Genomic DNA, 22,539 nt, shown 5'->3' with positions numbered 1-22,539 from the left:
TCCTCCCCTCCCTTGCATCCAAAGCCTCCTTCCTTAACAGTGTGGACCTCAAACATCCGGGGCCTTCACTCAAATCTGACAGATCTTTCCATACAGGTTGTTGCCACTGACAAACCAGACATAATCTGCTTAACAGAAACTTTCCTCTTCAAGACATCTCTGACTCCCTAATATCTCTCCCTAGTTACTCCCGACTCTGGTTTGACAGACCTGAGCCTCGTCCTGGCGGCAGAGTTGCTCTCTTCATCAAAGACTCCATTCCTCACTCTCCTTGCACTGCCTTCACTCAAACAAACCCTCAGGAATTCCTCTGGCCACAGCTTCCCCTACATTCCAACCTCATGTTTATATGTGTACTGTACCATCCACCAAACAGTGATGACTCCATTTACACCTCGCTCTCCAAAAACATGGGCCAACGTCCATCCCCTCATCCGAACTCTCTCTTCCCCATATGTGGTGACTTCAATTGTCATCATGCCAGTTGGCTAGGTGTGGTACCTCTCTCACCTACCATGGCACTTCAGAAAAAGACTTCTGCGACTCTTTGGGATTGACACGATTTGTCAACTTCCTGACCCGGATCTCAACCAACGGTACTCCATCTCTTTCTGGATCTGATTTTGACCAATTTCCCTGAAAATATCTGCTGTTTTTCCTTGGATCCAATCGGTTCATCTGACCACATGCTTGTCAAAGTAGACATCTCTCTGGCTGTTATTAGAGAATCACCTCAGCGCCGTCAAGTCTGGCATTTCACTCAGGCCAAATGGCAGGGACTTCAAGCAGCCATCAAACTTCTAGACTGGTCTCCCATCTCCACTTCCTCCAACATCAACTCGTCCTGGGAATTCTTTCAAAGAAGCTCGCTCTCTCTCATGCACAGATTTATCCCATCTCGTCTTCAGTTGTCCTCCGATTCCTCCCACCGATGGTACACGGAAGCTTATGGTGAGGGATTGTCTTGAAACAACTTTCCTTCGCCTCATGGAAGGCAAAGCCAACTGAAAGCAATCTCAGTTCCTTCCTCAAAGCTTGGAACATGTGTGTGTCTACCCTCAAGGCAGCCAGAAAACAACATCTTTGTAATCTCAAGTTTGAACACTCAAATCTGTCTTCCTCCTCCAAATCCTGGTGGTGTCCAGTTAAGTCAATTTATGGTGTATGTTCCCCCTCCATCCCTTCCCTTACATCAAATGGCCACACAGCTGATACTACGTGAAAAAGCTGAAAGCCGAAACTCTGTGTTTGCTTCTAAATATTGTTACCCAAACCCATCACTTTCTGCACCCACCTAACCCAGTCGCACCAAGCTGTTCCTGGACTCTGTGTCCTTTTTTCCTGACAAAATGGAGAGCTTGCTGTCAAACCTTGACTCAGATTCTGCAACCGGTCCAGACGGCATCAGCCCACATGTCCTAAAAACCTGCTCTGCTGCTCTTGCTCACCCTCTCTCTGTTCAATTCACCCTCTCATTTGCTCAAGGTCATCTGCCATCTGCTTGGAAATCAGCAATCATTACCACCCTGCATAAAAAAGGTACAAAAACAGATCCCTGCAACTACAGACCATTCAGCATTCTCCCAATCATCAGCAAGGATATGGAATCCTTCCTCTTCTCCAAAGGCTTGATTTAGATTCAGACCAGGTAACTATACCCTGGATATGCTGCTTCTTGCTTCTGCTCTCCCAACAATGGACAGAGATCCCCAATTCCAGACATGAAATCAGAGCTATCTCGCTCGACATATCACGTGCTTTCGATACGATCTGGCACCCTGCCCTGCTCACCAAACTCTCTTCCTTTGGTATCCAAGGCAATTTCCCCTCATGATTCACAGATTTCCTCTCCTGTCGCAGTCAACGTGTGGCCTTAAATGGTGTTCTCTCATCCCCTCTTCCTGTCCAGGCTGGAGTTCCTCAAGGTAGCGTTCTGGGCCCTGTTCTTTTTCTGGTTTTCATCAATGATCTCTCCGACTTTCTGGAAAATCCTCTTCATCTCTTTGTTGATGACTCCACCCTCTGCCGTTCCATCTGTCATCCCTCAGATTGGAAAGCAGCAGCCTATTCACTCTCTGCAGATCTGGATAAAATCACAAGCTGGTCCAACACATGGAACATGTCTTTCAATTCTTACAAATCTCACACTCACTATTTCTCTCCGGAAGGACCGTCTGGAACCCCCCCCCCCCCCATCTCCTTTCTCAACAATATTCTTGAAGAAGTCCTTTCATTCAAGCTTCTGGGTCTCACTATCTGCTATGATCTTTCCTGGGAAAGCCACTTTTACAAGCTGGCCTCCAAAGCCAGTCACCGACTGGGAATCCTCCATCGTACAAACTCCTTCCTCGGCTCACCTGAGCTCCTGACCACATACAAAGCTTTCATCCGCAGCCTGATGGAGTACTGCTCTCCCCTCTGAGCTAATGCTCCTACCTCTCACCTTTCTCGGCTTCACGCAGTGGAAACCAAGGCATTTCGGATCATTGGTATCTCCAATGATCCAATACCGGTGTGTGAAATATATATATATATATATATATATATATATATATATATATATATATATATATATATATATATATATATATATATATATATATATATATATATATGGACACATACATATATTTCACAATATGGAAAGAATTAAGCACTGGTCTGATAAATGTAACATGTCCTTTAATCTCGGGAAAAATCTGAGTCTCACCCTATCTCTGGCGGGGTCATTGAGGGGTCATTGAGCCAAGGAATGTCAATTCAATGAACCCACATATCTATTTTCTTGGCCATCTAATGGAAGAGGATCAATCTATGGAACTTCTGGGCCTCACCATCAAACACCTTTCCTCGGCTGACCACATGGCAGAGTTGGCCTCCAATGCCATCAGCAGACAATGCACCCTTCATCGATCCAAGTCTTTCCTTGGAAGATCAGAGCCACACACAGTCCACAAGGCCTTTGCCCATAGCTCAATGACGTTATGCTCTCTGTTATGGGCTAGCATCCCAGCATCACATTGGTCTCTCATGGATTCTGTAAAATCTACAGCTCTCAAAATTATTGGAATCACCCAATATGAGGCCAAAGCCCAGAGTCTGTTGCTCTTGCATCATCGACATGTCAGTGGTTTCTCCATTTTCTACTGTCTATTTTCCAAGATTGCTCCCTCTGCTCTCTCACACTTCTCACCATCTCCATCTACTTGAGGATGCATGTGTTCTCCCAGTCACCCCCTCATGGTTAAACTTCCAAAATCGAGGTTGACTGCTCAACTCAATTATTTTATTCTCATTTCTCTCATCTCCACCATCCAGAGGCTGTTTTGTCTCACTCTTCCCTCCAAGACTTCAAAGCAAGTGGTGCACCACCATATCTTGTCATCCCCAATTTTGACCAATGATATTTATTATCTCCATTAATGTTTCCTAAACCAACTTCAGGTAGTGGACAAAAATGGAAACACCAACAGAATGTCAATTAGAAGGGTGTTGGGCAATCACGTGTATCCAAGACAGCATGAGCACAATGTGGCATGGAGATAACAAGGGGTCTGGAACTGTTCTGCAAGAATGCGGCACCATTCTTTCATAAGAAAGTCCTCCAATTCACGTTCATTTTATAGGGGCGGAAAACCTCTTCCTTCGGCACCTCTCCAGACAGTCCCACGAATGTTCTATGAGATTGAGGTCCGGCGAGTTGGAGGGCCATAGAAGAAGGGTAACTTCGTCCTAGTGCTCCTCAAAACACCTGGTGACAACATGCGTCATGTAAACTGGAGCATTGCCATCCTGAAAGACCCCCCTCCCAGCAGGGAAGAAATGCTGCATCATGGGATGCAGATGAGTTCTCAGGACGGTAACATAGCATGCTGCATCAAACCTGCCTTCTGATGGAATAAGTAGACCTAGGCCTGCCAGGAAAACGTGCCCAACAACATGTTCGAACCTCCAGAAACTTTCACTGTTGGAACCAGGAACTCAGGGCTGTAGAGCTCCCTGGCCTGTCGCCACAAGTGCACACACCCATTCATCAAGAAAATAATGAAGGACGACTCACCAGACAACATCATAACAACACTGTTCGTAAGTCTATTGCCGATGTTCCTTGCACCACTGAACCCGCAAACATGCATTGCCAGATGTTATGAGCAGTTTGTGCATAGCAATTCTCATCCATGGTATCTTACTCTGTGACGCACCCTTCTGATTGTTTATGATGCAGGATGCTCACGACCCACGGACTCTGCACGCAGTTTGTCCACCATTGTTTTCTTGTTTTGCCTCGCAGTCTGGACTTATGCCTATGCATCATGCTTGTCAAGTATGCGCTTCCGCCAACTGTTGCCTTTCAATGATGATGTCTTTGCTTCTTTTTCCCAGGATGACATCACCTTTGGGAGTTCTTCATGGCATGTCAGCAATTTCTGCAGCCTTCATCACTGAAGTGCCTTCCAAAAGCGCACCAACAATTACACCCCCAATCAGTCCCCTGAAGTCTTTGCGGAAATAATGGCTCTTAATATCAGACTCGAGCTACAGCCTGCTTACATACTGTATATGTGACGAGAAGACTGCCAGGAAGAGATTTGCATATTTCACACACCGGTAACGTACGTATAGCGGCCCCATACCTTGCATATTTGTGTGGCCTGTGTACCCTGGTGTTTCCATTTTTTTGTCCGCTATCTGTATCTTCCTTTTTCATTTCAGTATTTCCTCCCTTCTTCCGAAAAACAAAAAATAAAATAAATTTAAAAAGTGTCCCGTCTATTAGCAATCGTTGGAGGTTACAGATCCCACAATGTACTTCACGAAGGTTAGGGAAGTTATCGCTGGCACCCTGGCAAAATTCCAGATTCCTGCCTGGACTACGGGTAGCAAGAGGTCTGGTCTTCTTCAAAGTTCCTTCATGCCACATTACACTGTTTGCTATCTTCGAGTGTGGTTGTTGTCGACTGGGCAGCAGCTTCTGCATTGTAAACAAATTAATCAGGTAGTTTGCATGTTTCATGTGAATAATCTTCTTCAGTTACAAAAGGCAACCAACACTCATGTCTACACAACTCATGTAAAAATACAACCACGTCTTTTGGCTTGCTTGCGATTTGTGTACGAGCCCACCACAAACAAAACGATGGCATCCATTAACCGGAACACCCTTCGTCCCGACCATTCCGGAAAAACGAAGGTCTACTGCAACACCTTATTGAACGATGCAGAGTAAATGTGGATTGCCAGCTTGTGGTACATTTTTTGAGCTTTAAAAAAAATTATTATTGTATGCAAGATCAAGGCTCTTGGAAAAGCAAGATGACAGAGTGCAAAATGGCAACAAACTGAGCCTCCTCCATGAGCCTCAATCTCAATATTAAACTGACAGTGCAGCAGGCGATGTGTAAACATTCGAACAAATTTAGAAATGGAATGAAGGAGCAGGAAAAGAGGAGAGAGAGAAGAGAAGAGAAGAGAAGAGAAGAGAAGAGAAGAGGAGAGGAGAGAGAGAGAAATGGTAACCCACAAGTAAGAGGATTGACATGAGATGGTAATAAATCAGAGATTCGTGAGGCCATGTTTTTCACCATACTGGCTGATGAAGTTGCTGATTCAGCAAAGAAGGAGCAAATATGTCTTGTCATCAGATATGTGGACAGAAATTATGACATTCAACAAGATTTCATGGCATTCAAAGCTTGTGACGATAGTGGGGCGGCTTAGCCCAAATATTCAAAAGAATTGTGCATTTTGTGATACAAGCACCAAATTTGGCACAAATGTACATTAATATGTTGCGAACATTTTCAGATATTGGGCCACTTGAAATTCTCTCTTTATGTCCGCCATATTGGATTTAAAAATGGCCGCCACTTGAAATCTACATTTGCGATTATCTCTGGACGTAATGCAGCTATTGACTTGATTCTGGTATCTAAATGTATGTCTTTGGGGGCAAGGAATCCAATGATACCATTTTCAACTTAATATTATCTATCACAGTCTGTTATATAATTTTATTTGGAAATTACCTAGGCAAATATTGGATTCAACACAATACTTTGAAAAGAATGTCTGAATTCTGAAAATGTCTTAGGTATAATACTGACATGCTACATGGTCTAGTATTTGAGGCGAGGTGTACTGGTATCTGAGGCTAGGTATATACCGGTACTGAAGGTACGTGTACATAAACAGTGTCATGTTAACAAATTCAGCATTGCCACAAGTACATGTATGTTGATGACTCATCGTCATGTGTAGTCCCCTTCACACACACAGAGGGCTGTGCACTGAAGGGCAGCCTTTTTTGCACTTGCAGCGCCTCACACACTCTTTCTTGCATTTGCAAGAAACCAGCTCAATGCAGCTGTGAGCTGCCTCAGTTAGCCTGGTCCAGTAAGGTGTGTACTGTCCTCCAGTCCTTGACCAACTCCAGTTGGTTGGTGGAGGGAGCTCTGGTGCTGGCAGCAGTATCTGACCCCACACATGTCCACCTTGATACACTGCCCTCTTGACATGTTCCTCCAGAGCTGCCTTCGTTGGAGGGATGAGCAGCACATTGTTCTTCCTTGCAAAGAGTTTCCATCTGGCCTTGTCAATGTCTGTGCATTTGCTGGTTCGATCATACAACAGGATCACCAACCTCTCAATGATGCGCATTGCATTGTCTGGTATGTCACGAGGTGCAGAGGACAGCAGCAGCAGCGCCTCAGTGAGTTCTGGCAGTACCGTCCAGACTGCCCACGCAGTCTTCTTGCCATGTCTATGAAAACTAGACACAGTGTCGGATCCAGTTAGAGCATGGAACATTGGCAGTGCACGAGTTCTCTCGTCCCAATCCAGCTGCTATTTCATGTGCTGCTAGGTTTTCGGAAACTCTGGCCTGTTCCGAATGCCAGCCACAGTTTGTCTTCTGGTTGCAACTCCTGTGCCAGGCACACTGCCAGCACCACAACATCGGTGTCTACAGTCCGGATGAGTATTGCATGGTGTCCATGCTGGACTGCATGAGATGCATGCAGCAACATCCGACTGTCAGCTTCTTCATGGTTACATAGGGCGAGTGAGGTCAGATCTGGCAGTAGTGGCTTGCTGAGCACTGCTTCTCCATCAGTAATGACGAGTTGCTTGTCCTCCTGGTCAAACCATTCCATGAGAGCTGCTGAGAGGAACCTGAACAGCTCGGTCTTGTTGCTGTCCACTCGTAGGAAGTTCTGCCAGTTTCCTGGTGTGGCTGCGGCAGCCACCACACGTCTCCGCACACCTTGTCCCCGCTTTGCACGTGTACTACCTTTCAGTGAATCAGCAAGGTAAGTATCCCAGACCAGATCCAGGCATGACATTGGTAACAACGCATCACATCATGGCCTATAGCAAGACTTTGTCAGTTGGCCTGCAAGGTAGAGGCATTGACATGGTCATGGCATATAGGCAGATTGACTATGTCACCGAGAGTCTGCAGGATGTCAGAACCTTCGATGACAAGTGGTTCATAGAGGCAAGCAAACTGGCCGAAGATGTGGGAGTGATGCCGACGATGCCCCACAACGCTGGACAGATGCACCAACACCGCAGCACAAACAGCAGAAGAATACTTAAAACTAAACTTGACCATTTCACTAGTCGACCACCTGCTTCGAGAACGACAGACCCACATCACTGAGCACAGAAGAGAAGCCACGCAGGCACTGCACCTCATCCCATATGTGATCTGCTCATCTGGAACAGTATAAACAGAAGTACTCAGTAAAATGGTGGACTTCTATCAAGATGACCTGCTGTTACCAATAACAGTTGACACAAAGGTGCAATGCTGGCAGAGAAAGTGGAAAGGCAAGTAAGCATCAGAGGTCCCAAACACAGCCACAAAACCTTCAAACAGACAGACAGATCATTCTTTCCCAACATCCACTGCCTGATGCATCTCTTCTGCACGATGCCCATAACCATAACATCATGTGAGTGTGAGCAGTCAATTAACGGTCTGAGACATCTTAAGACGTACATGCGGGCTACAATGTGTGAAGATCGGATGAAAGGACCACTACGAACGCACATTCATTATGGTGTGGACTTAGATATGAATGGCATCGATGACAACATTGCAAGGCACAATCCATGGAGAATGGAGCTTCTGGGCATGCTTAAGCAGAACTAGTGAACGACAAGAGCCAACGATGTACAAAAATAGGAAACTGTCATTTCACTCAGTAGATCTGTCATAACTGGCACAAGCTGACATTCATCACCATTGAGGACAATGTATGCAACTCCTTTAGCTAAATAGTCAAATGAACCAGAGTTGGTGTCAAAGCCACCCAATGCGCGCCTGTTTATACTTTTATCGTTTTTAAAAGACGAGTCTAATAATTAATATTTTTTATAAAGCATTGCAGTGAAGTATAATTATAAGTATGTATTTGAAGTGAAGTATGTATTTGTATATTGTAATCAGTAACAAGAGCGCAAGTCAGCACAATATACGCCCTAACAAGAAGGTATATACAGAATTGTGCTACTACATGGAAAACAGCATCCTGGTTTCCATGGCAACTACTTTAGATGACGAACGTATGTCGCTACACACCGTCTCCAAAGTCTGTACCTATGTACCAAATATGAAACGTGAAAGTTGAAAACTTTGGGAGTTAGAGTGCGGACAGGAACGAACGGACGGATAGACAGACAGACAGACTGACGGACGGACGGACGACCGGTATCACAAAATACGCATATATATATATATATATATATATATATATATATATATATATATATATATATATATATATATATATATATATATCGGGCGTATAAAAAAATAGTGTGGTAGATAAAAACATTAGAAAGGAAACTCGAGGGGGAGCACTCGGGAGAGTGCAAAACCTCCGCCGCCAATACTGCTGGGTCACTCAAGTGAACCTTTTATCTTATTCATTAAATATGATGTCAACAGTGCTGACAGAATTATAGTTCTTTTCTCCAACATTTTTTTTTGGGGGGGGGGGGGGTTGGAAATCACTTAAAACATGGAGAAATGCAAAAAAAAGAAATCAAAATTTTGTTGAAAAAAAATTGCAAAAATTTTTTTTTCTCTAAAGTTTTTTTGGGGGTGGGGGTTGGAAATCACTTAAAACATGTAGAAATGCAAAAAAAAAAAAATTTTTTTCTCTAAATTTTATTTGGGGGGTTGGAAATCACTTAAAACATGTAGAAATGCAAAAAAAAAATTTTTTTTTCTCTAAATTTTTTTTTGGGGTGGTGGGGGTTGGAAATCACTTAAAACATGTAGAAATGCAAAAAAAAAAATTTTTTTCTCTAAATTTTTTTTGGGGGGGAAATCACTTAAAACATGCAGAAATGCAAAAAAAAAAATTCTCGAACAATTTTTTTTTTGGGGGGGGGACCAAGTCCAAATTCTAATAGCATGATCCTTGGACCATACCTAACCCCCCCCCCCCACCAAGTTTCATCGAAATCCGTCGAGGAGTTTTTCCGTAATACAAAAAATTTAACATTTTCACACTCACGCTCACGCTCACGCTGACGCTCACGCCGGGGGTATCGCTATAGCTCTCTGTTCTTCGAACAGGTGAGCTAAAAATAAAAGTTGAATACATTGACTTTAGTAAGACTTGGTTGTAGATATCACAATTTGTGAATATCATAACCTTCAGTGAACCGACCACTCCCTCCTCCCCCTCTCCCCACATTTCCCCTAAAAAAAATTCACAGCTGATGGTGAGGTCCAAAGGTTGGAGTGACTGAACCTCTTCAAGAGGATTGTTCAGGAAATAGATGGGAGGGTTTGCCAGACAATCCTTTCAGAGAGAAGGTGAGAATGTGATACTTGTCATGTTTGAAAGACATCTAGTGTCTTCAGAAAGTGTTTTTATGTGTCTCGATTGAGAACTAGTGTTGGCAGAGCCAAGGTGTCTCCAAATAAGTGGGGATATAACTCCAACGATGTCACTGCAAATGTGGTCCTGAACCACAAACAATGGAACACCTGCTGAAATTAAAACCAATGCACAGCTGCCGATCTCACTGCCTACAATGAAGATGCTGAGAAGTGTGTTCAGCTCTGGCTGAACAATATCTAATCTTGTGATGAGCATTCGATAGATATAAAGTGTCCACATCCCTTGACTTTTTCACATTTTGTTGTGTTACCTCCTGAATTTAAAATGGAATAAATTTTTTTTGTCACCGATCAACACAAAATAACCCGTAATGACAAAGTGAAAACATGTTTTTCGGAATTTTTACAAATATATGAAAAATGAAACGCTGAACTGTCTTGAGTCAATAAGTATTCAACCCCTCAGCTATGACACTCCAAATTGAGCTCAAGTGCATCCAATTTCCTTTGATCATCCTTGAGATGTCTCATCAACATGAATGGAGTCCACCTGCAGCAAATTCAATTGATTGGAGATGATTTAGAAAGAAACACTCCTTTCTATACGAGGTCCCGCAGTTGACGATGCATGTCAGAGCAAAAACATGACCGTGAGATTCAGGGAACTCTCCGTGGAACTTACCACAGATATAAATGTGAGGAGCCTTAGATCTGGGGAAGGGTATAAAACAATTTATAGAGTGTTAAAAGTTCCAAAGAGCACAGTGAGCTCCATCATTACGAAATGGAAAGAATATGGAACGACCCAGACTCTTCATAGAGCTGGCCATCCAATCAAACTGAACAACTGGGCAAGAAGGACCTTGGTCAGGGAGGTGACCAAGAACCCAATGACCAATGTGCAGAACTACAGAGTTCCTTCGTTGAGATTGGAGGACCTGCCGGAAGGACAAGTCTCTGCAGCACTTCACAAATCTAGGTTTTATGAGAGAGTGGCCAGACAGAAGCCACCCCTGAGAAAAAAAAAGCACATGACAACACACCTGGAGTTTGCAAAAAGGCACTTGAAAGACTCAGAGCATGAGGCATAAGATTCTGTAGTCTGATGAGAAGAAAATTGGGCAAGGTGCAAAAATCTGTTTTTGTACCTTCCCTGAATGCAAAGCACTACATCTGGGGAAAACTGAGCACAGCTCATCACCCATTTAACACCATCCCTACCGTGAAGCATGGTTGTGGCAGCATCATGCTATGGGGAGGCTTTTCAGCAAGGGACTGGGAAACTTGTAAGGATAGGGGGAACAATGAATGGAGCCAAACACAGGCAAATCCTTGAGGAGAACCTGCTTCAGAGTGCAAAAGACCTCAGATTGCAGTGAAGATTTACATTCCAACAGGACAATGACCCCAAACACACAACCAAAGCAACACTGGAATGGTTTCAGAACAAGAACCTGAAAGTTCGTGAGTGCCCCAGCCAAAAGCCCAGACTTGAATCCCATTGAGAATCTGTGGAAAGACATGAAGATCACTGTTCACCGACGCTCCCCATCCAACTTGTCAGAGCTTGAGCAGATCTGCAAGGAAGAATGGGACAAACTCCCCATATCCCGATGTGCAAAGCTGATACAGCCGTACCCAAGAAGATGTGAATCTGTAATCGCTGCCAAAGGCGCTTCTCTGAAGTATTGACTCAGGGAGTTGAATTTTTATTTAAATTTGATGTTCCTGTATTTAATTTTTGATAAATACGTAAAAATTTCTGAAAACATGTTTTCACTTTGTCATTATGGGGTATTTTGTGTAAATCGGTGACAAAAAATTAAAATTTAATCCATTTCAAATTCAGGCTGCAACACAACAAAATGTGACAAAAGTCAAGGTGTGAGAATACTTCCTGAAGGCACTGTATTCCAAGTGTTTGACCAGGTCCTGATTCTACCAAAGCCTACAGAGAGGGAAGAGGCTGCTGCCTGCTTACCTGAAGGAGGACAGATGCTACAGCAGAGTGTGGAGTCATCAGCAAAGAGATAAGCAAGATTTTCAAGAGAAGTGGAAAGATCACTGATGGAAATTAAGAAGAGGACTGGGCCAAAAACTGCCTTGCCTTGGGGGAGGCACTCCAACCTCGACAGAGAGAGGAGATTAGAAGATCCCATTGACAGCCCACACTGACTGAGAGTGGAGGAAATTTGTATACCATGAAGAGGTGGATGCCGTAGGCAGAGAGTATGGAGAGCAAAGAGGGTTGCCAGACTATGTTAAATGCTCAAAATATGTCCAGAGATACAGCCCTGAATTAATGTCCAAGATTAAAAGCCTCCATCCATTGTTGGGAAACCAGAAGCAGCATGTTCAGGGTGGAGTGACCGGGCCTGAATCCGGATTGATGATCAAGCTGTTGGGAAAAACGGAAGGATTTGGTGTTTACTGCGTTGATGCATTCTGTGACTTTGCATATTATTAGAAGTTTACTGATAGGGCTGTTGTGAAGAGGATCTGTTTTTGCACCTTGTTTGTGTATTACCCTGATGTTGACTGATGTTCACGTGGACAGAAGACTTCGAGCAAATGAATGGGTGAACAGAGCAGAACGACGATGTTCAAGAGCGGCATAGCAGGCTTTTAAGACAGGTGTGCTGATGCCATCCTGGCCAGTTGCAGAATCAGAGTTGACGGTTGTCAGAAACTTCTCCACCTTCTCAGGTGATAAATACACAGTCCAGGAGCAGTTGGTGTGACTAGGTATGATGGGTACAAGGAGTGAAGAGTTAGAGACAATATTTTGAGACAAACACAGAAGTGAGGCATCCTGTCTCCTCACAACCAGTCATATTTGATGCCATTTGAAGTGAGGGAAGTGATGGGGGGTGGGGGAGGGGGCATACTGCAGAGACAGACTTGACAAGGTGCCACCAGATCTTTGAGGAAGTAGACAGGTTTGAGAGTTCAGCCGAGAGTTTGACCAGATGTTTTATGGCGCTCCTGAGAGTAGACAGAGACTTGTCATTGGCTTTGTGGAATTATATGAGATTACATTTGGTCGGATTTGCCTTCCTCGAAGAGAAGGCAAGTCATTTTCCTGCAACTAACTCACCATAGGATTCAGTGTACCATGGATTAGAGGATGGGAACGATAACTGCAGACGAGATGGGATGAATCTGTGCACAAGAGAGAGCAGCAGGGATAGAAAACTAGTCCTAAAGTGGGATGGCATCTTGTAGTCCCTGCCAGTCAGCCGAGATCGGGCTGTTGGACTTGCCGGCTCTGAGGCGGCTCTCTGAGAATAGCTGGAGAGATTTTGATTCTCACAAGCATGTGATGAGCTGAACCAATTGGAGCAGTGGAAGAACAGGAGACATTAGCAGGAAAGTTTGTCATTACCAAGTCCAGAAGGGAGGATTTGCCGTTGGAAATTTCACAGAATGAGTCAAGCCCATGCGATTCACAGAGTTCCTTTGCTGCAGTGGCGTGGCTGGTGAAAGAGATACCAACACCCAGCCAATTGGCAGACATGGTTTATTGAGGATATTAAAGAACAGCACTCACAAGGTGCAATATGCATCGGTGTGATTGGAAAGAAAAATATGAGGGGGTGTAGCTATTTGGATAAAGGTATTTTAAGTATAAAACTAGTTAGTTAAGTATAAAACAATAGGACTTGAGTCTGATTCGGTTCAGCAGAGGAGGAACCAAAGGGTAGTTGATGAAATAATTAGGCAAGCCAAAAGAGGATATTACATGCATTAAAAACATTTTTAAGTACACAAGCAGAAAGAGCAGATTAACACAAGTGTGTGCCCACTGAGGGACAGCATAGGAAGATTGGTTTGTGATGAAAATGAGACGGCAAGCTGATGAAATAAATTATATTTGCTTCGACATGAACACAAGAACAATCAGGGGGGGGGGGGGAAATCGTTCAACTGAGAAAATCTATCTAACAGGTGAGGAAGAGCTTTGAAAATCTATCTAACAGGTGAGGAAGAGCTTTGAGAGAAGTTCCATAAATACGTAGAGAAAGGAAAGAGACTGCAAAGCAGATAAGCATGATGTAGAGCAGATAAACAGATAACTAGGGGCCAGAATGCCTACGGGGCATGTGGAAACCCAAATCATGCTCAGAGGGAAAGGGTTTAACAAAACCGAACTCCAAGACGTAAATCACAGCCATTCCCGGGGTCATTAGCAGTCCAGAATGCCAAGCAATTAAGATGGACAATTAGTTTGTCAATTGAAATACAAGACTACCACCACAATACTGATCATTGCAAAATAAAAACCGATTTGTCAAAATGAATAGCACAAGAAGTACACCATTCATATTAACCTGACCCCTTATCCTTAAGTGTGTGTGTGTGTGTGTGTGTGTGTGTGTGTGTGTGTGTGTGTGTGTGTGTGTGTGTGTGTGTGTTACAACAGGTTTTCTCGAATAGTCCAGCAACAGGGGCCCCTTAGACAGCCTGTGAATGGTGTCGTAGCTGGAGTGAAAGGTGAGAGACTGTTCTTTAAGATTTTGCAACAGAAGCAGTGTCAAATGAATGAGGGGTGAGGAACAGCAAAATCCATGGATGATGGCAAGGAGATGAAGAATATTTTAACCTCGTAGTATTGCTGAAGCACAGACTTGCAGAAAAAGCAGGGAAACTAAAAGTGGTCTGCACAGACATTCAACACGTGGTGGATCAAGGGTACAGCTGTGCCCTGGTGTTATTCCACTACTCTTGTACTTAGGGCTGACCTTGAGAAAATACCAAACGGACACACCTTGTCAGAAGAATGCTGTCAATGTGTGGAAAAGGCTCCGCAGATGGCTGCTCTGATGACACAACGGCGCTGGCACAGCATAAAGGTAGACCCCAGGCATGCAACCACACGTTAACCATTCACCTCAGGTCATACCGGCATTTCCTGGTCCTGGGCGCACTCAAATCTACAGCTCCGTCTATCTCCCTTCCGAACTCGGTCTGTTCGGTTCTCTCATTCTTTCTCTGTGCCCCTCTGACCGATCTCGGATACATCTATCTATATATCTATCTCTGCATCCCCTCCTCTTTTCTTTCTGTCTCTCACCAGCACACCCAAATTCAACATCAGGAATGGGAGTTCCACTGCCCTCTTCAAGGAAGAATGTGGAGAGGAGGGGGGAATTGGGATGGAGATGTTCTCTCGGAATTTTCAAGTTGCTTCACACCTGGCCTGCACAGGTGTTGCCCACCGTATCCACCATATATAAATCCAAGTCAGAATTCTCGAGTACTTAATAACATTCCAAAATCATGCATATAAAATGAAAAATTTAGAACAAAATCATCGATATTATTAACTCAACCTACCCAGCATCAATGCATCAATTATAGCAATCATAAACAACATATTTCATCAATGTAACGATAAACTGTGAACCATTTTTACAGCCATTTTTCCCTGCTGTGCAGGGGTTTGGCTTTTTCTTGAGGCAATGTTTTTTTTATGGCCGGATGCCCTTCCTGACGCCAACCCTGGTCGCCTCTTACGACACACAGGGATATGGTATACCTATTCTAACTGGGGCATACACCGGGACCAGTACACTGGTACTCACTTCGCCGACCTCAGATGGATGACAGGCTGAGTCAACCCCCTGGTGTTAATTCAGCAGCCAACGGGGCTTGAGCTCAGGATCCTGGGATCCCAAGCCACCACCCTAACCACTAAGCCAACACCAGGCTCTGATAAACTGTGAACGACAGAAAAAATTCCCAATTTTGGAACAATACGTCGTCGCTCAACGAAAATAAACCCACTCCCTCCTTCAATCCCCACTTTAAATCCTTCCATCAGGTTCAGTCATCTTAGCATCAACCAACCTTGAGGCTGGATAAACGGAATCAACAAAGTAGCAGGAATTTCACATGTTTATGGTGTCACCATTAAAACTCGGCTGACATGATTTTTCAGATGTAATAATGTTACTTAAACTTGTCAATAAAACAGGTCTTGATAAATAATAACAATAATAATAGTGGAAAGTAACTACAATAACAAAAGAAGAACTTTTCCATTTATCCCAGCATAATTCATCTCAAAGACCATTCATTTTAACTCGTCAAATGGAGAGTATCTTTTTCCTCCACGTTTATTCTGCCTCTGTACTCGAGACTACGAAGCATCCCAGAGAAGGTTTAAATCAAGTTGAATGCCGGGGGGGGCGGGGGGGGCTGGAGGTTAATAATGAGTGCACCCTGCTGGCAGTGGTGTACTGGGTCAGACCATTGTTTCTTCCTCTATTTTAACCCAAAAGGAGATTTTGAGAGGGTGCTGAGTGAGAAGAGATTTGACTAAATAAGCTTCAAGAATATAAGAAATAGCAATAAAATAGTCACTCCAACAGAAAAATACAACTTTGTAATGCAGTTTAAAAACGCTGGAGAACATCCAATTATCTGCATTTTAGATTACCAAATTCCCACTTCATTTTCTTTAGGAGGAAGGTGGAGGAGGGTTGGGTGGGGCAGGTTCGATATGTCAGTACATTAATTCTGAAAACATCATGAGCACTCAGTTCCCCTGCACTATCAATAGGACCATATGCATGAGTACTTGAGTAGAGCAAACTTTTGTGCAACGTGTTTTTTCAATTCTTATGAACGGTGTTAGTGCTTTTGTGACCGATATGGTTACGATTCCAAAATTTATCACCATTTGGCTAAAATGCAAGTACTGTTGGGAGAAATGGAACAATTGTGTTGGAGGGTAAGCTTCTATGTTTTGCTTGATGAGTGTTGTTGTGAGACTGGTTCATGAGCACATAATATCTTGTTAAGGAAGACAATACTGTCGTGTCCACCAGGTGAAATGAATTACCCCGACCCTTGACTCAGTTGTCGTGGACGGGGCGGTGAACACCGACCTGGACGAACAGCCGAACAGTTGTACCTTGGAGGCAAACACGTGATCCTTGGAGATTAATGCGCGTGGGGGACGGGAGGCGGCAAAGCACGGAGCAGAGGTGTTCACCAGGATGGAAGCACGAGGGTTTATACTCGAACCCACAACGAATAGACAGACAGGAGCAATCTTAATAAATAGGGTTTCATGAACATAAATCAAATGTTTATTTTGGAAATATAGCAAAGCGTAATTATGAAAATAAATCAAAGCATGTGGTAATGTAATGCGAGGTAAACTACAGCAAATTTTGAGAAGCCTATACACAGATAGAGAAACAGATAAGGGGAAAGATAAAATAAAATAAATCCCTTCCTATATTCTTCACTAAGTTGGGTATCCAGAGATGATCTTTTAGGAGCTTGGTGATCGAACCGCGTCGTCCTGCATGGAAAACCACACGCAAAATGTCACCAGGCCACTCTCTGCACAGGAAACGTACGTGGTATTTCACACAGGTGGTCCTCCTTCGTTAAGGGCCCACAAACCTTTGTACAGTTTCTTCTCATAAACGAATGTGCCGACCCTGCTTCCTGTTTTACACCAGGTCCACTCGCCGCAAATGGTCGCCGCCTTTGTCCTTGACCATACGACAGGACGATTTCTGAGGCCCTGAGATAAAGCCATGAGATGTGCTCTTCTTCTCTTCTTCTCCTCAGAAACGTACAACTTCGCGACTCAGCCGAACAGTAATGGCTAGCGTCTTGTTCCAGCATGCAGGCAAATTCAGATAGCACGAACACGAGAATTGTGCAGCCTTATTCGGCATGTCGAGGAGAAGCCAGCGAGGAACAGCCTTCTATCTCCACCACATAGCTCACCCAACTATCTCCTCTCTGATCATGTCCCCTTGCTATCAAGTCACACCGACCAATCAGAAGCCTCAGGGCGTGGCTTGTTGGCACGAAGCTGAGAAGGCGGGGTTTCATGCCTGCTCGGAAATGTTCGGGTCTGTTATTGTTGTTGTTGTTGTTAAAAGTGTGGTTCTTTTATTGTCAGTTTTGTAAATGTGAAAATGTAGGAAAAGGTCACAGGGGGCAATCACATACGAGGAAAAATTGGCCTTTAACCCTACCTAATTAACACAGCACCGCCCCCCATGCAGTGACACGTAACAACTTAAGTTGACAATTTTCCCTACTTAAATTACATCGAGATATCTCCTGCTCGTCCATGGACCATACTACCCTATACAATCCTACCTTTGCTCTGAAATTCCTCCATCTACCCCACAAACATAACAATACATTCGATGAATTAATGGTCACCTTTCCTCATTGTTTTCTGGCGATTTGGCTCAAGAACATTACAATTTGTCAGGTCCCCCTAAGCTGTGAGCCTCGAATCTCCCAACAGTCTTCACGTGGCTTACTTGACAGTGCAGCACAGGCAGCCATTTCTGAGTTCGAGCCATTCCTCGTAAAGTGCTCCAGTTTGTTTAACCGCCAGAACCTGCTCCAAAGCACTTCCTGCAAACAAATTGCATGGTTCACTCAACACTGGAATGTTTTCCACTGCATGCTGGACAATAGTTAAACTGGAAGAGGTCAAAAAAAGCTATACCTCCCACTGAGATATGAAACAGCACATCAAAACATGAAGGGCATTATGGAAGAAACAGGCGGTTGGAGTCCAACCTATTACAGAGAATACTCATGTCTCAAAACATATGAATACTCGAGCTGGGTCACATCAACAAAAAAAAACGCATGCTACACCAAAAGGTTATTCGTTCAAAAATTAAAAGCGTTTCTGACACGAGTTGTGCGGGGTCGAATTTATTTCGAGAGAACACCATATTTTGCAGAGGTACCACCATAGTTGACATTTTCATTGGAGTACTCGCTTCCATTATGAAATGAAGTGGTTTAGAGAAATACAATTAAAAAAAAAAATCTTGCCAGAGACTAGGTTTCTGGAAACGACAAGGAAAACCCGTAAAATCATCACTATTAGGTTGAGAACTTCACTCAAGCTGGGCGCCCTGAGCAGGTAATTAGCAGCGAGAGTGCTCGGCTGTTAATTCTCACTTAACGCGATGGTCCTAGCCCACAGGGACCAGTTAAGCCAAGAGTTATGGTTATTATTAAAATTAAATCATCACTAATTAATAAGGGCTTGTCCGTTTAACCCCCTACTTGTCCAAGATACCCTTCACCTTGAGTCCTGCACACTGGCAGCGGAATGACAGACAAAAAGAGGAATCAGCAAGTTCAAGCAGTCCCATCACGTCAGTCACCTCTCATCTTGGTTTCAGCAATAATTCCTTGCAAAGTATTTTGGTGCAATGGCTCAGTGAACTCTGAGATTATTAAAGATACCACCTTCTGTGTCTCATTGAGGGCCTCCTCACTGGTGTCTCTTCACTCCACCCTTCGCGCTACATAAAGGTTTACCATTCCTTGCCGTACAAGTAATTAAGTTGGGCAATTTCCACCAGACGCAAATGGAGCGCACAGTGACAGAGGCGCATGCCAAGCAGGCCGACGCAGAGAATGTGATTTGTGAGGCGCGGATTAAAATTTAAACAGAAAAAGCTTTTGTCTTTGGTCTATGGAAGTAGCCCCTCCAGCTCTGGGATAAAGACGATCCTAGAACAAGTAGAGGAGGCTGGGGACAAAAAAAGCCAATTAAGATGCAAATTAAGCCACAAAGTTAATGAGGCACTCCAATGTCATGGCCTGCAATGTCCACCTTTGTAAATCACTTGTACGACCACAGGCCTGTCGGAGGATCGCTGCCACTCTTTGGCTCATTGCCATTGCCAATACCATGTACAATGCTCAAATCACAATTTGAAGAATGAATAAAGAAGCAATCGCATCTTCCTTAAGACTTTTCCCTTCAAGAAACTCCAGCACAAAATATTGTTTCACCACACTATATCTCTGTCAATTTGCAATATTGACAATATACACCCATTCTGTAATTTGATTATCCAAAGGGTGCATTTTCAAAATCCTTTACCAGTGACAGCAATTGAGTGACAATACCCAAATATATAAATATATATAAATAATATAGCATAATCATTAGTGTACAAGATGTCACCTCGACAATTCAAGAGTAGCCTTTTTATCTTCAATGTTAAATGAAATAAGTTTTGATGGACTTGTATATTTGTTGTTCTCACATGTGCACAAAAATGTTTTTCCAAAACTTTGTGCAGCTGTTGGTTAATTCTTCAATTTGACAGCCCCGAAGCGGTCAGCCACCAATTCCTTCGTGTGATTCGTCAAAGCAGACGGCTACAAAAGAAGCATGCTCTGCTGCCGGGTGGGCTTCATCCCCACAGTCACAAAGATCAGTGACATCAGATATCAAATTACTGAAGACAACTGGTGCACAGAGCACTGCTTAGGGCAAAACCTCAATCGTACTTTAGCCACAGATGATGGAATGCAATGCTATTCATTTTGCACATGTTGGAGATCCATCCTCAGTCACTGTCATCAAGTTCGTACCACAACTAGCCACAGAAAAACAGGCAAACAGCGATGACCAACCACAATCAAACAAATAAAGCATATTTTTAATGCCAACATTTTAACCATATGCCTGGTGTTGGCTTAATGGTTAGGATGGCGGGCTTTGGATCCAACGGTCCCGAGTTCAAATCCTGCTTTGCTGTTGAATTAATACCAGGTGGGGTTGACTCAGCCTGTCATCCTTCCGAGGTCGGCAAAAATGAGTACCAGCTTGCTGGTATCCTGCGTCGGAGTGGTGACCCATCCAGGATTGTGCCCAAGAGCCGAGGAGACTGATTCGGCAGCACCAACGTATGGTCCCACAAAGTATGGTTCCAATGGATGGATGGATTTTAACCATCAGTGACATATTAATTATGAAAGTATATCGAATTGTATATCTTTCCAGAAACCAAAAATACAGCTAAAGAGCGTTTAAAGGAAACCTCGAGTTGTATAAAACAAGCGATCCTGCTCTCCTGCCCCCACATCCACCAACCTGCCACCTTCCAAAGTTCCCTGTTGCCCATCCCTTGCTTTCGATGTTGAGCAGCAAGAAAAGCCTTCCATCTCATCGGCACTCATTTATTATTCTATTATTTCTGCTCTGAGTTGGACACACTGGGCCCGGCCATGGCAGACAAGACAAATGACCCTATTCCGTTAAATAATTTGTGCGCTATTAAGTGTTAATCACGGACAAACAGCGGTTAACGGGGGGATCGATTTCTCCCCCGCACCGAACATCTTGTAAAATTTACGTCCACCGACACTCTAATAGCCCGCCAAGCTGGAGCCCACGGGGGTAAACTCGGCACCTTTGTCCCAACGGTGGTCAGTGAGAAGGCGGTGGTAAGGTGACTGAATCGCATGGTGCTGCGTTTACGTCGTTATCAATGTGCAGTCAAAAGGATTGTGGAACAGGTTTTTTTTTTTAGATGCAGTTATCACATCGATACATTTGTCACTTGATTTTACTTGACTTTCTCGTTTGCTCATTTATCATTTATGATTCATCGAAACATTTAAGTGTTTACATTAAAATAAAATGCAACATATTTGTCGACTTTGTTGGTGGCAATGTGACACAAAGTAAAAATTGCTGGAAGAAACGGCATTCACAATTATGTGCAACGACCTTAAAACAGACAAATATTATGACAAAAGCAACTGATATCTCAAACTCTATAAAAACAAAAACTGCATATGGAATAAGTATATATAACAATGGATGACATAAACAGAACATTGATCAGAAAGAGTGCACTTGAGGTTTCAATGACTCATTTTGACAACTCACAAAAGGGAGGAACAGGTTTCGGGAGTTAAAAAAAAATGTCAAGGGGCACTGGGATTGGGAAAAAGGAGGATAAGTTGGGAAATAAGAAGAAACTCTAAAAAAGAGGAGGAAAGATCAAAAATAAATAAATGAAAAGAGGAATTTGTTTTTTTTAATGCAAAAGCAGAGAACAAAAGGGGTTGGTGGCAGGGCAAGAGTGGAAAGCAAAGGAAAAAAAAGCCACACAATCACTCTCTACATCTTGTAGGTACCCCTTCAATGAGAGGGAAAAAAAAGAGATGGGTGGAACATGGAATGAAAACCTTTTGGCTGATAACTTCCGTGAACACATGCTCGATGTATGACCCGACAGCACAGATCACTCCAAGCCAGTTGCTCAACACTTCAATCTTCCTGAACACTCGTTCAATCAAATATCAGACTGGTATTTTCTCCATTTCAGGACCACATTACAGTCGAAAGAATAATCTTCGAGATTATGCTTGCAACTGGATGTTGAAATTTCCTATTTTACAGCACAAAATATTTTGTTGTAAAATACAGACAAAATAATGGTCTTTTACCAAATAGGACTATTTACTGTATACCAACCCTACCTTGTCACAACACAACTGATTGGCTCAAACGCATTAAGAAGGAAAGAAATTCCGCAAATTAACTTTTAACAAGGCACACCTGTTAATGGAAAACCATTCCAGGTGACTACCTCATGAAGCTGGTTGAGAGAATGCCAAGAGTGTGCAAAGCTGTAAAATATAAAAGCCATAACAAGACTTTGGGGACAGCCTATACATTCCTAAGCCAAAAATTATCTTCATATAATCTGTGGTAAGTTTACCCAATCAAACATTTTGAAGAAATCCATGTTGTTAAACTCATTTTACTCTTGTTTTCTTTAAGCGCTAGGTGCGTACAACTCAAGACATTCCTGATTGAATCTCCCAGTGCAGAGCTCTTACAATCAACGGAACAACAAGAGGCT

General features: G+C 43.4%; 1 protein-coding gene across 9 annotated transcripts in view; it reads right to left on the bottom strand.

Moving 5' to 3' along the window:
- The window catches only part of LOC147031992 (zinc-regulated GTPase metalloprotein activator 1-like), a 453,248-nt gene that overhangs the window by 410,621 nt on the left and 20,088 nt on the right, over positions 1-22,539 (bottom strand). For all 9 annotated transcript variants that reach the window (XM_085869237.1, XM_085869238.1, XM_085869236.1 and 6 more), the window contains exon 4: positions 18,163-18,259. In XM_085869237.1, the coding sequence (XP_085725363.1) occupies positions 18,163-18,259 (97 nt within the window). The remainder of the gene's footprint in view (positions 1-18,162; positions 18,260-22,539) is intronic.

The sequence above is a fragment of the Eptatretus burgeri genome, chromosome 2, assembly GCF_056783735.1.
Source record: "Eptatretus burgeri isolate ZD-2024b chromosome 2, Ebu_testis_v1, whole genome shotgun sequence".
Lineage (NCBI taxonomy): Eukaryota > Metazoa > Chordata > Myxini > Myxiniformes > Myxinidae > Eptatretus > Eptatretus burgeri.
Note: the sequence above shows the minus strand (reverse complement) of the source record. Positions and strands in the feature narration are given on the sequence as shown.